At 40.7% G+C, this 13,397-nt stretch overlaps 5 protein-coding genes across 6 annotated transcripts in view; 1 reads left to right on the top strand and 4 right to left on the bottom strand.

The window, feature by feature from the left end:
* Positions 1 to 13,397, top strand: part of goe (gone early) — a 28,050-nt gene that overhangs the window by 10,419 nt on the left and 4,234 nt on the right. The window lies entirely within an intron of this gene.
* On the bottom strand, positions 469 to 1,919 carry LOC108063508 (serine/threonine-protein phosphatase 2A 56 kDa regulatory subunit epsilon isoform). The gene is made up of 5 exons (XM_070218804.1): positions 1,624 to 1,919; positions 1,377 to 1,567; positions 966 to 1,299; positions 666 to 901; positions 469 to 610 (listed from the first exon to the last, which is right to left on the bottom strand). The coding sequence occupies exons 1-5, from the start codon at positions 1,819 to 1,821 to the stop codon at positions 547 to 549; spliced, it is 1,023 nt and encodes a 340-aa protein (XP_070074905.1). The 5' UTR covers positions 1,822 to 1,919; the 3' UTR covers positions 469 to 546.
* Positions 3,955 to 4,988, bottom strand: TwdlZ (TweedleZ). Its single transcript, XM_017150627.3, has one exon. The coding sequence runs from the start codon at positions 4,763 to 4,765 to the stop codon at positions 4,115 to 4,117; it is 651 nt and encodes a 216-aa protein (XP_017006116.2). The 5' UTR covers positions 4,766 to 4,988; the 3' UTR covers positions 3,955 to 4,114.
* TwdlY (TweedleY) lies at positions 6,910 to 7,952 on the bottom strand. Its single transcript, XM_017150626.2, has one exon. It carries the CDS (start codon positions 7,911 to 7,913, stop codon positions 7,152 to 7,154), a length of 762 nt encoding a protein of 253 aa, XP_017006115.1. The 5' UTR covers positions 7,914 to 7,952; the 3' UTR covers positions 6,910 to 7,151.
* On the bottom strand, positions 11,265 to 13,079 carry TwdlX (TweedleX). The gene is made up of 3 exons (XM_017150623.3): positions 12,944 to 13,079; positions 12,079 to 12,871; positions 11,265 to 11,798 (listed from the first exon to the last, which is right to left on the bottom strand). The coding sequence occupies exons 1-3, from the start codon at positions 12,956 to 12,958 to the stop codon at positions 11,524 to 11,526; spliced, it is 1,083 nt and encodes a 360-aa protein (XP_017006112.2). The 5' UTR covers positions 12,959 to 13,079; the 3' UTR covers positions 11,265 to 11,523.

Below are 13,397 nucleotides of genomic sequence, written 5' to 3'. Positions count from 1 at the left end.
ATCGATGTTCGTTTTGTTTCTTTTCGGTGCGATCATAAATCATAGTCGATTTTTGTCTATATATTCGCCGGTCGACGACGAAGTTCAACGCAGGTGAATCAATATCAATATCAGTATTATATCGAAATACGGTTGCATTTTTTCCGTTTTGTCGCATTGTTTCGTGTTTCATCTCAAAAGTTGTATGCAAAATTTTGCATAAAATCCTCGATTGATTGATTGATCTTTTGCGGTCCATCAAGTGTGGCTTAATGTAGAGGAACGTGTTTATGACTTAATTTGATCAGCATTGAAAAGACAAGCGCGTTTCTTTGGTATTGAAAGTGTATAACGGCTTTGGTTCTATCTAATTTGGATTCTTCAAAAGATTAAATTTGAAATTATTTATACCAAAATGTAAATATTCAACTTGCTTGCTTGCTTTTAATTTTTCAACATTTATTTAAACTTGCAAAGTAATTTTTTTTTCTTATTTCTTTTTCTAATTTCTTTTAAATTTAATTCTTTTAATCTGTGCTTTGGTTATCGTCTAACGACGATGGTTTTTTAACGATTGACAGGCTTTTTGAACGTTTCGCTTGGATTTCCTTCAACTTCTATAAATTTATCACTGTACAAAAAAATTGAAATTTTATAAAAAAATTTATCTGAGGATTCGAACTCACACTTTGAGCTCCAACTTGTAGTTGTAGGTGCGGCACAGCTGCATGAATAGGTCCTCGTTAATCTGCTTTATGATCTTTAGGACGCTATAGACAATGTCCCTGATATGTTGGCTCCAATGCTCCCTGCTAACTTGATACAGCGTGGGGAACATGATGGACATGATGTCCTCGTTGTTCTTTATTATAAGCCGAACGATCTCCTTTTTGCTCCACAGATAACAAGCAGCCTCGGCTACCTAAAATGTTTGGGGATGTAATACTGTAACTGTAACTGTATGTAATCAAACAAAAAAAACATACAAGAACACAAGGACTGGACACGCATTTGGCAGTCCGATGGAACAGCGGTATCAGGATTTTGAGAAACTGTTTGTGCTTGGTAATTTGCAGAATCTTAACCAACTCCTTCATGAATATGACCTCCTTCTTCGTTGATGTCTTGGGCCAGAGCCTTAGCAGGCCGTTGATAAACTTGGGAATGAGAGATGCATTCTCCTTCAGCAAATCTAGAACGCAGCTCTCCAGCTGAACGTTAAAGGTTTTTAGTGATTCGCTTTTGTGCAATGGCAAGAGGACATTGAGCAGTAACTGCTCTCGATCGGCCAGCGGTAGTACATCATAATTCTTAATTATTCTTATCGAAAAAAAACAAAACAAAAAATAAAATAAAACAATCAAGCGAGATATATGTAAATATCATTTAAAACATACACTTTTAACAGCTCCAAAAGCTCTGCAATGCCATCAATTTGTTCCGTTTCATGAATGAATCGATAGAATACGTTGGTAATCTGCTTTCGAATATAAGGACGCAATCCTTCAAACCTTCGGTAGATGCGAAACAAAAGCTCCTGTGAACAATCGCGCTCTCCCGAATCCTTTGTGTCTAGGTTCTCCAATAACTATCGAAACGAACCAATCGATAGGAATAGAATACTAAAGATCTGCAAGGACTCACCTTTACGATAATCTTTTCATCGATTTCTCGATTTTCCTCCACCGAGATATTCAGGAAGTGTGTGAAGATCTCAATGGTTAGCTGCCGTTTGGCCAGGGCCTCCTGCTCCATGGGAGCAATATCGTTGGCCACGATGGCTGCGGCATCGGACTCATCGGCCTCATCGGCGGGACTGACGATCTGATCGGAAAGACTCATTTTAGGGATTTAAAAAAAAACGTATTTTCTTATCTTTAGTAATATTTGTTGTGTGACTAGTTGACTGGTGAATGATGGGGGTGATAGAATAATGGGTGATGTTAAGGGAATAGGTAATATGATCCCAGAATGATGGGTGATTATAGAGGAATAGGTAATATGATCACAGAAAATGAAAGTAAAGTAAAAAATAGTATACCATATCTCAAAAAATTAAAAACAAAATAACTAAATAATATAAATAAATAATATAAAATAATTATATTTATATTATATCATAATAATTTCCCATAGCTAACTTTCATTGGCAGTGCTTTCATTTTCCTTTGGCAATTCTCTTTCTTTCGGTTTCTTCAAGTTCTCTTAAAGCATATTGAACATGTGTTCACATTTCGATTTGGGAAGCTTTACCTGTTACTTGATTGATGGACGCCAATTTGTTTGCTGTCTTTGTTGGCCAAACAAAAATGCCTTAAAGAATCTTCGGGGTTCTTTTCTTTTTGCCGGTGATTTTTCTTGTTGTTTTTTGGGATTTTTTTCTGTGCTCAGTTCTTAGAACAAAACTTGCTTCCGCCATGGGACTTTAGTCTGACGTATTAAGCCATTGTTAACAAGAGCTTAATTATGCTGGAATTATGGAGGAATTAAATGGCATCACTCAAAGAGCATTATTATTTTTTTGAGCCACAGGCGCAGCAATTTATTGGCGTTGATTTCATATGCCGCTCAAATGTGTGAACTCTAAATACTCTACGTATATTTACAAAATCAAATGCAATATTATTATTATTTTGCATATTAAATGAATATCATTTTTGGTATCTTTACCACCGAAAACAAGTTGATTTTCTGTTGTTGCAATAGCATCTCAATTATTGTTTGGCTTCAGTTTTTAGTTTCCGCTTTGATCTTCGCAGTTTTGACAAATCTTGGCTGGCACATAAATTATATCATTAGTTTTGGAAACGTTGGCGGCATGGACAGACAAAAAGCGCCGAAAAGGATTTAACGAAACAGGAAATACCCTCTGGGGCACTTGTATTATTTTAATATTTATTTATATCTAAGAGCTGTATAATTTTATTACATTTATTGGCTGTGATTTTATAAACACCCAACAAAGGGTATCAGCTAATATGCGTGGTTTGCATGGCGTTGTGTCACGGTTTATTTTTAGTTTTTGGTTTTTTTTTTTAGTTAAGGCGGCTAAAAGCAGAAATTCCAAAAACCACAAATCGTCGACTGTTTTGTTGATGAAAAATTTCAATATAATTGCCATAATTTGAATGCGTTTTGGGCAGGGCCGTTTTAGGGCCATTGTTTGTGTTTGCGCTTTTGGCCAGGCAACGAAATGTGTGATTTATTTATATATTTTGGTCTCGCCAGTGGCCACCTTGAAATAATAAACACTAATCATTTGGGGGGAAAGAAAGGCAAAGACTTAGAATTTATAGCTTGCAAATGATCGATATTTTCACAATATCGATTCGATAATATTAATGTTTTCAAGCTCTCTACTTAGAACCAAACTGTTTAGTTATTTTGGAATTTTTGCCTCCTCGACCTTGGGTTTGCCTCACCAAGATTAATTGCTGCCAAATTGTTGCTGCTGCCAATCAAAAAAAGGTCGCCCAGTTGATGCCCAAAATGGCTTCGAAATACAAAGAAAATAAATATAAAAAACAAATCCCATTAATTAAATGCAAATGCAAATAAATCCAAAAGAAGATTAACTAGCCAACGAGTCAAAGAGGAGACAAATCGCATAAAAAACTGCATTGCCGTTTTGCGGTTTCTGTTTTCGGTTGCGTATTGCAAAATTTATGCAGATTTTTAAGTTTTTGCTAACTAACAATTTAAGACGAAATTTTGAAGCCCCTGAAAATTGGAAATTACTATTATATTCAACTTAAAAAATAAAATTTTAAGTAATTTTCTTAAGAATTTTTTCCTTAGTGATTTAGAATTTTCCATTATTTTCCGTATTTTCTTATTAACATTTTTTGTACTTTTTTTACATTTATATTTAGCAAACTCCCCTAAAATATTTTCTTTTGTCACAGGGTCAAAGCACTTTTGCCAATATCTTTAGACACAAAACGCAAATCAGATGGCAAAGTTTGCAAAAATTATACAGAAGAAGATAAAAAAGAAGAAATAATTAAAAGAAACCATTTTTATTTACGCGTTCGCCAGTTTTTTTTTTTTTTGATAAATTCGCTAGTGGAAATGGCTTATCAATTAAATGCAAATAGCGTGGAATATTCAACGAGTTGCGGATATAAACGGCGCTTCAGTAGGATCGTTCCACTGGCGCCAAAATTGTGGAGGTGGTGGGTCTATCGTAGTGATAGCCATTGGATTGTGGAACTTGGTAGGGAGCTGAATATTGAGGACCACCGCCATCGAGGGCGCCAATCACCGACTTAAGGGGCCCCACATAGGGCGCCAAAATTTCGGTATTTCCACCAAGTTGATCGTACTGCGTTTGGATCTCCTTTTGGGCAGCCGCCGCCTCATCGTTCGTTTTGTACTTGATGAAGAATACGTCCGGTTTTTGTTCCGTTTGGGGTTTCTCCCCCGGCACCTCAATGTCCTTGGCCTCCAGTTCGTGCTGCTTCCGCGTGAGAACATAGATCACGGTTCGCTCCTCCTGGGGCGCCAACTCCGCCGTGTACTTCACATGCTCACTGTTTCCCGCCGGAGCTCGAATAAAGATAACTCGGTAATTGCGGCGCGGTTGGCCAATAAACAAATGCCTTGTCTTTGGCTCCAGATCCTCGGGATCTTCGGCTGGTGAAATGCTAAAGAACTGCTTCGTTATAATGGGTTCCATTTGCGAATTAGCTGCTGATGGTGGCAGATAGGAACGCGGTCCTTGAGCCCAGGAAAGAGCTGCCAACGAGGAAAGTGAAAGCCACACCACCACGAATGAGTTCAACATTTCGCGAATTTCAGAAGACAACTGATGAGGTTTTTCCAACGCAGCTTCACTTTTAAGACAGCTCTAGTTAGATCGCACAGCCAGATTGGACAGAGAAAATCTGTTAAAATTAGCCATTTCACATGCATTAAAACTGCTGCCAAAACAAAAGACTTGGGCAACGAACTTGCGTTGGGTCGAAAAATTAATTGTGCGTAAAATGTAAAAATTGCTATGTGGTAAGGGTTTTTGTATAATTAACAAATAATCCAGAAATATATAAGAAGAAAATTAAAAATATTTTAACATTATTTCTTGTATACTTCTAGTATTTATTACATGATTATACATTTTAAGATCTTTACTTATCTTCTGCTTTTCCTCATTCGTTCTTAAGACCACCAAGTTCAAGGCCCAATAGCCTTGAAAAATCTCAGTAGATTACCCCAAAAGATCCCCGTAACTTAATTTAAAAGCAATTAATTAAAGTTTGATGTTCCCTCTGCCCCGATTTGCTTCGCTTTTGACATACCTTTTCGTTATGCTCTTCTCACATCCCACCGATTTGCAGCAGGTCATTTATCATCAGGTGGTATTTGTATTTTGGTTTTAGCTTTATCTTTAGCTTTTGGGTGGGATAAAAGTAGAAGTGCTGCCTATCGCCGGGGCGCAGCATCCAACGCCCTCACCATTTGACTAATGATCTTGGCCAACTCAACTCTCGCCCTCTGTTTCAGTTTCTTTTTCAGTTTCTGTTACCATCTGCATCATTCGATTTCAGTTATTTGGTTCGCAACCTCGTCGCTGATTAGTAGATTAATTTGAGCTCCGTTTTTTTCTCGTTTTCGGCTCGGTGTTGTCAACAAGAGACAATTAAAATATCAACAATGGCTGGCCATATCTCGGCTATAGATATATATATATATATTGGCAACTGGTCCGTCGTCCATTGGATTTGCATAAATTGACGCGTAATTCCCACACTTTCATGTCGCATTTAAGCAAAATGGTACAGCTAATTTGATTTATGCTCGGTTTTTATTAAGAAAAATTGTTTGGCCAATGGCCATACAAGGTGCATAGATGGATAAGTTGCTTGCGAGGCCTATGAAGATGTTATTTTTCGGGTCATTTTTGGAAGACTTTTTGGGAGAGGTCAGATAAGATATAATGGTGTGCTAGGAAAAGATTAATTGGATTTCACTATAGCCTGGTATTATCAACTACTTGAAAAACTAAAGTCTTTTATTTGAAAAATCATAAATAACTGATATTCAAGAGTTTTAATAATACAAATTAAAAGTTATTTTTTACTATATTATATAAATTTATAAAGATATTTATTTTGAGATTTTTAAAATTAATTTTTGTTATTGAATCTTATAACTGTTATGGTCTCTGGTTGAAATACATCCCCCCAACAGTTCGTATATTTATTTTCTCACACTTATCTTTCTTTTGATTTAACTGCAATTAAAACTCAATTAATATTAATGCTAATGCCAATAAAGCGAAGAGATAACTTGCCTCATTTCCAAATGTTTCTGTTTGCACTTGATTGTTTTATTTGTTCCCTCGGTTCAATTTCACGATTTTTTGGAGTATCTGGGGATGCCATTAGCTGCGATTCAACATTAATCAATCGATCTTTGGCCCGACTTTATGCAGCGTCAGTTTAATGGCCCAATCAAAGCAACAAAAAAGAAAAAAGCAAAGAAGAAAAAACCTAAAAATCGAAAATATAAAAAAGTCAACTATTTAATTAAATTTGATGAGCTTATTTTGATTTCTCACTTCATTTACGCTAATTTCTGTTGGAAATTTTGACGGCAGCTTTGGCTTCGATTTTTATTCGGATTCAGATTCAGATTCGGATTTGTATTTGGATTTGGACATATTGAAATGTGACTGCTGATTTGAATATCGGGGAAAACAAAGCCTCGATTTATTTTTGACTTTGACTTTGATTTGGTTTTTGATTTCTTTGATTTCGGCTTTAATTTAATTGCGCCGAAGAGACATTTCAATTTATTTATACGATTTTTATTAATTTTCTAAATGACTGACCTTTGTTTTTTATATTAGGAGATAATATCTCTTGGAAGTTCTTCACTTGGTTTACCAACCCGAAATCCTTTTGAAGTACAGACACAATGCTTGATATATATTTTTTTAATATAAGCTTTTTATTAACAACAGTTCGATATAACAAGAAAAAAAATACAAAAAAATATTGAGTGATTTCTTAAAAATACGCAACACAACAGGGTAGAGCTTGAAAAAATCGATTCTATCGAATCGATATTGTGAAAATATCGAAAATATCGATTATTTTGTCAAGCTCAACAACAGGGGGTTCGAGAATGGGTTTCTTTGTTTTCTGATGATGATTCAGTGTGCTAATCCCTTAGTGCTTCAGCAGACTGGGCAGGTACTGGGCATTGGGCGCCACCGCCGCCGATGGTCGGTTGGCAATCTGGCGGTAGTTGTAGCTACCATCGGGATTCAGGCCATCCAGACTGCCGATCACCGAGGTGATGGGCGCATTGTTGTCCTCCTGGTACTCGTTGGTGCCGCCCAGCTTGTCGTACTGACCCTGGATCTCCTGCTGCGCCTGCTTGGCCTCGTCGTCGGTCTTGTACTTGATGAAGAACACCTCCGGCTTGCTGGGCTGCGTGGGCGCCGGCGTGGCAATATCACTGGCATCCACATCGTTGTCCTTCTTGCTCAGCACATAGATGACGGTCTTCTCCTCCTGCGGTGCAAATTCAGCCGAATACTTCACGTTGGCATTATCACCGGCCGGTGCCTTGATGAAAACGACACGGTAGTTCTTCTGCGGACGTCCCAAGACCAAGTGCTTAACCTTGCCATCGTTGCTGTGATCCTCGGGTGCGGAGACCAGATAGAATTTCTTGTTGATAATCGGCGCCTGGGTGGTGCTGGCCGGGGGCAGGTACTTGTCGCCGCCGCGATGCGGCTGAATGCTGACCAGACCGCCGCTTGCGCCTACGAAGGAGCCGCTGGGCGAGGAGAGACCGCCGCTTGAGCCGCCGTTGCCGCCGATGAAGATGTCCGAGCTGCTGGGCTGCTCGTAGCCGTACTGAGGACGGGCCTGGGTCAAAGCCACCAGGATCAGGCAGCCGGCTAGCACTTGTTGGAGGAACATGGTGATGGTTATGGGTGGTGTTGTGTGATAATCCTTGGTAGTTGGTATCTCCGGGTTGCTGGATGCTTCGTTGACGAATTGCTGCGAGGCAATGATTGCATTTTGGGCCGCTCCACTTGTCTTAAATATGCTCCGATTGTCCAATGCTTGGTTGCCGCCTCTGTCGGCGTCGCTGTTCAGCCGTTTATGCAAATGCAAATGCCGCACATAACCAGGCAAAGCCCAAAACTAAAACCACTCTCGATCGCCGTCATCTGGTCTCGGCCTATGGATCTGTGATCTGTGTGATCTGACCTAAAATTTATTCAAATTAGAACGAACGCAGCGCAGAGACCATAACCATAACCATGGTTCACATTCGACGAAAGAGTCTCTTCTCTGGCATTGAACTTGACTGTGCCGGTGCGGTGCGGTGACCCTGTGAATTCACGATGGATTAGCAAATATCTAAATATACGTCTTCATAACCCAACATAAGCTAAGAAAGATATACCAGTATATACCATATGCCTACCTAGCTGCAAAAACTATTGAATGGATTGGGAATCTAGCGAATCTCATTAAACGGCACCTCATCATCACTGGCAGCGGCATCAATCTTGTCCAGAAACACGTTTGCTGGGTTTTTCTCTCCTTCACGTCTGTCATTAGTTTCGGGCCTATTCGCCCATCAATTAATTTGCGAATATCTATAACAGTTGGATTAATCAATGAATATTTAAGGCTCGAAATTATCAAACGCTTTAGGGTTTTAATCATAGCTTTTTGGGTTTGCAACAGGTTAATAACGATAATAATATTAAAAAATATATATTTAAAACAAAACTCCATTTAACGTTTGATTGTAGTTATACCCGTTACTCGTAGAGTAAAAGGGTATATTGTATTCGTGCAAAAGTATGTAACAGGTAGAAGGAAGCGTTTCCGACCCCATAAAGTATATATATTCTTGATCAGGATCACTAGCCGAGTCGATCTAGCCATGTCCGTCTGTCCGTCTGTCCGTCTGTCTGTCTGTCCGTCTGTCCGTATGAACGCTGAGATCTCGGAAACTATAAAAGCTAGAAGATTGGCATTTTGCATGCAGATTCTGGGAGTTCCTACGCAGCGGAAGTTTATTTCAAAAAGGTGCCACGCCCCCTCTAACGCCCACTAGCCCTCTCTATCGCCCACAGTTTTGAAGCTATTATGAAAATAGTAACTGATATGTATTTGTTTCGTCAATACATATCGATTGGCCAAGTAAAAGTTTGCCACGCCCACTCTAACGCCCGCAAAACCCATTTAACGCTTAAACCTGTCTAGCGCCTACATTTCCGCCTTTCATGGCCAGTAGTACCAATATCTTGGGGTAGATGGCTCAATTCAATATACAATAGCGCCATCTATTCAGATGGTTAATTTGAACTTTTTGTCCTTTTTTTCTGTGGTCACACTAATTCACAATATGTTATTGCAAATTTTAAATTATTTGAAAAGGGCGCGCATTTTGTCTCTTTTTGCTCGTATTCGTTTTTCACAAGTGCATTCACCTGCGCTAGAGAGAGACGGAAGATGTGCTAGGCAGAATTGAAAGTTTTAGAAGGCCTCCACGTGGAGTTCCCTGGGTAAAAAACGGGAGCTAATTCCAGCTTCGAAAAACAAAAAAGGAGGCATATTTCTATTAAGTTGTTTAGCTGAGTAACGGGTATCTAATAGTCGAGGCACTCGATTATAGCGTTCTCTCTTGTTTTTTTTTTGTTTCGGTAGTTATTTTATTTGAACTTTAGATTTTCCCACCCTTTTCCAGTAATAATTAGTTGGTTCATTAGAAGTTTTTATCAATTAGTTCTTTAGCACATTATTTGATTGTAAATTTAATTCTTTAATTAACAGGTTTACCCTGGGCTTCTGTTAATTTAATAAAAATAAACCAGTTGTTTCTATCTTGAATAAAATAAGATATACATGGGTTTATTTTAAAGAAATGGTATCGATTATAAATTGAGTCAAATTCAATTTCCGTTGACCAAAAAGATTTCAGCCCAGCCTTCTTGTTCGGAATTTCCCATCGATTTTGGCTGGTATTTAATTTTTGCTATTTTTGTCACCATAAATGGTGACCCCAACTTAGCAGGGTGACTCAGCCGGCTAGCCGAGACTCGAACCAACATTCACCTGGCGCTTCGCCTTGGAGTTCGCATAAATCTAAATATTGCCGAAAATAAACACATAAAACATAATTTGCACTCATCGAGCATATTTGAATAATGCCTTTGAATGGATTTATGGCCCCGGCGATTGATGACAGAACGTGAACGCATAAAACTGATTTTGTGAAAATTTGTGGTCTTCATCGGTAATATTCGGCATATTCTAACAAATCTGAATGCGATTTCGAGTAGACTAATTTAGCCATTAGCCGATCAGCGATCACAGATCACAGATCGCATATCGCCTGTGGATTATGGAAAACCGAACAAAATGATAATTATCAATTAGGCATTCCATATTTATAACCACCTGCGATCGCTCGCTGTGCTGGAAATTTATGTAACATTTTATTGATGATGACAGTAATAGAAATCGAATCGAGGGACAAATCTTCGATCTTTCGATCTCAATCTTCTTCGGATTCGGAGCTTGGACCTCGGAGCTCGGCTCTTTGCGGCTACCGTCCGTTGGGGCGTTTTATTTAGTAGGTGTGATTATCTTTATGCTAAAGATCTAACCGCTGGCCGCCGCCCATTGATATGCAGATCAGATCGCAAGATCTACGAGAAAGATATGGGAGATAGTATGTGTTTGTTCGGGTTTTCTCTCTCTCCCTTCGTAATTGATAATAAATTTGTGCTTTTGGGGCGTGGTTCAGCCCATTTGCCGCATTATATATCTAGTATGGCTAATTTTTTATTTAATACCCTTTGGTATTTTAATGCGACTTGCATAGGCGACCTTGACGGGGCCTGCATACCAGCGATACTCCGATTTGAGTTGCTTTTAAGTCGCTAATTTATTTACCCCGAGTGGCTTTTTGAGTCGAGTTGGCCCTCCGAGATTGGCCAGCACTTTTGGACGGGTTGAACGGCGGGCCAGTCGATCGGTTCCGATCGGGTTGAACAATTATGAGCAGCTTGCCAAATAGTCAAAATGCTGTCACATGGATTAGGTTTTTGGTTTTTTTTGGGCGACATCTCGGGCTTTCCGATTATGCAACTTGCAGGCGGTTCAACGGGTCTCTTCAGGTCCAGAAAATTCCAGTCTAGGGTTTTCCACTTGAAAGGTTAAAAAGAAATCCCTTAAACTAATTGAACTGAATTACATTTTTTTTCTTTTTTTATAAAACTGCAAATAAAACTCCTGGTATTTTACATTTTTTGAATGCCTATAAGAACTCTTATATTTTATTTAAAAAAAAAATATACACAAAAAATATGAATTAATGCCGAAGGCAAAACTAAATAGGAAAAATCGCAAAGGTTTCCTCGGCCGAATTCCACTGCAATGGGCCCCAAACCCAAGGGGCTTTCCCATCCAGTCCGAATCCCCCGAGGTTCCAACAGTGTGTGTGTGTGTCGTCCAGTGGCAGTGACTTGAGATTGGTGATGGAGGAGCTTGGAGATTGATTCGCCTACTTCCTCACCGGCCTCACTGGCAGATAGGTGGCCTGGGCATTGGTGCCAGTGGTCACGGTGCTGATCACCTGGCGCTGGCTTCCCTCCGCCTCGTAGGAGGCTCCTCCATCGATGGTGGGAACTCCGCCGGTGCCCACGATGTTCAGGCTGCCACTGGCATCGGTCACCACGCCGGAGGCTCCATTGTCGCCCAGGCTGCCGATCACGGAGGAAACGGGAATGACACCCTCGTTGCTGGTCTCAGAGCTTCCGCCCAGAGCATCATAGTTGGCTATTCGAGGGGGTGAAATATATTAGTATCTATAATCTAGAGTAATAAAACAAGGGCGCAAAAAAAAGGCAAGTTGACTCTTCAGCCAAAACGGCTTGACATAAGAAAAATGAAATGAAAACCGAAATTCGGAAATAATTCAAAGAGGCATGTAAGATAAAAAAAAATCAAAATTTAAATTTAAAAAAAAAAATAAAAAAAAAAAATTAAAAAAAAAAAATTAAATTAAATTTCTTCTGTACCCCCAAAAATCCCCACTATCAGTACAGTAAACACTCACCCTGAATGGTCTGCTGGGCATGGGCCGCCTCCTGGGGCGTCTTGTACTTGACGAAGAAGACCTCCGGCTTGTTGGCCACCGGACGCTGTGTGACCACCTCGGCACTGACATCCAGAGCGTTGGACTTCTTGGACAGCACATAGATGGCGGTCTTCTCCTCCACGGGAGCCACATTGGCAATGATCTTGGCCTTGCTGGTGGTGGAGGTGGGTGCGTTGATGAACACCACGCGGTAGTTCTTCTGGGGCCGGCCCACGTTCACATAGCGGACGATCTGCTGCTCATCGTGATCCTCGGGAGCACTGTGGATGTAGAAATGCTTGTTGATCTGGGCGGGCTGGAAGTTGGCCAGGTGGCTGATGTACGACTCCTGTTCGTTGTAGTTGATGGTGGGTCCAGGCTGCAGACCGGTCAGGCCGATGCTGTCGCTAACAATTCCGCCGCCGACGCCGCCGCCGGAGGAGGATTCGATCTGCTGGTAGTTGGAGGATCCAGAGCCGCCGCCGCTAACCTGGTAGCCAAAGGAGGAGCCCGAGGATCCTAAGGATCCCGAGGAGCCAGCGGATCCCAGGTTCAGTTGACCGATGGTGGGTGCCGAACTGAAGTAGTTGCTGCCGGCGGCCGTCGGCTGATAGGAGGTGGTCACCGTGGCCAGAGGAGCGCTGATCACCTGGTTGGCCACCAGGCCGCCGCCATTGAAGCCACCCGCCTGGTAGCTGTAGCCCGCCAGATGGCTGACATCCGGACGAGGAGCAGCCAGGGAGCCGCCAATCACGGCCAGAACGGAGAAGACCTATGCGATGATGAGGCACTCCAAGTTATAGAATTGGCTGCTCCAAAGGGTTATTCCCTTTTTCGAACTCACCACAAACTGCTTCATGCTGTTGAGAGGATGGATGGATGGATGACAAGAAGGAGTAGCAACTGTCGCCCTGGAGCTGTTGCACTGGATTGATACGGCTGCTACTCCCAACTGTCACCTTTTATACACTTCTATTAATTGAAGTTAATTAAAGTGGTTTGCAATAAATCGTTAAAAAACTATAACACCGAAGACCCCAAAGATCGAAAATCCCAACTCTCGGCGTTATAACTACAAAATCCGGCTAGCACGGCTGGTATTTTTTGTTTTAATATCAGCATCGATCGATTGCCACAAGTGCTAATTGCAGGTGTCAACAAACTGAAGCGCACACAATCAATTTCTATGTCTGCATGTCATTCGACTGGCAGATGAAGCTTGCGAGGCAGAAATTATCGAATAGTCATAGTCATATAGGGGTCAAATGGTGTCTATAAAGTGGAGGAGTCGTCGGGGC

The sequence above is a fragment of the Drosophila takahashii genome, chromosome X (assembly GCF_030179915.1).
Source record: "Drosophila takahashii strain IR98-3 E-12201 chromosome X, DtakHiC1v2, whole genome shotgun sequence".
Lineage (NCBI taxonomy): Eukaryota > Metazoa > Arthropoda > Insecta > Diptera > Drosophilidae > Drosophila > Drosophila takahashii.
This window is presented reverse-complemented; position numbering and strand designations above follow the sequence as displayed.

Excerpts from the sequence above, each read along its gene's own strand:
- LOC108063508 (XM_070218804.1), bottom strand. The coding sequence starts at position 1,821 with ATGAGTCTTTCCGATCAGATCGTCAGTCCCGCCGATGAGGCCGATGAG. Across the intron at positions 1,300-1,376 it reads CTTTTGGAGCTGTTAAAAGT|AATAATTAAGAATTATGATG; the intron begins GTATGTTTTAAA and ends TTTTTCGATAAG. Across the intron at positions 611-665 it reads TACAAGTTGGAGCTCAAAGT|TGATAAATTTATAGAAGTTG; the intron begins GTGAGTTCGAAT and ends TTTTTTGTACAG.
- TwdlY (XM_017150626.2), bottom strand. The coding sequence starts at position 7,913 with ATGTTCCTCCAACAAGTGCTAGCCGGCTGCCTGATCCTGGTGGCTTTG.
- TwdlX (XM_017150623.3), bottom strand. Across the intron at positions 11,799-12,078 it reads TGCCCAGCAGACCATTCAGG|CCAACTATGATGCTCTGGGC; the intron begins GTGAGTGTTTAC and ends CCCCTCGAATAG.
- TwdlZ (XM_017150627.3), bottom strand. The coding sequence starts at position 4,765 with ATGTTGAACTCATTCGTGGTGGTGTGGCTTTCACTTTCCTCGTTGGCA.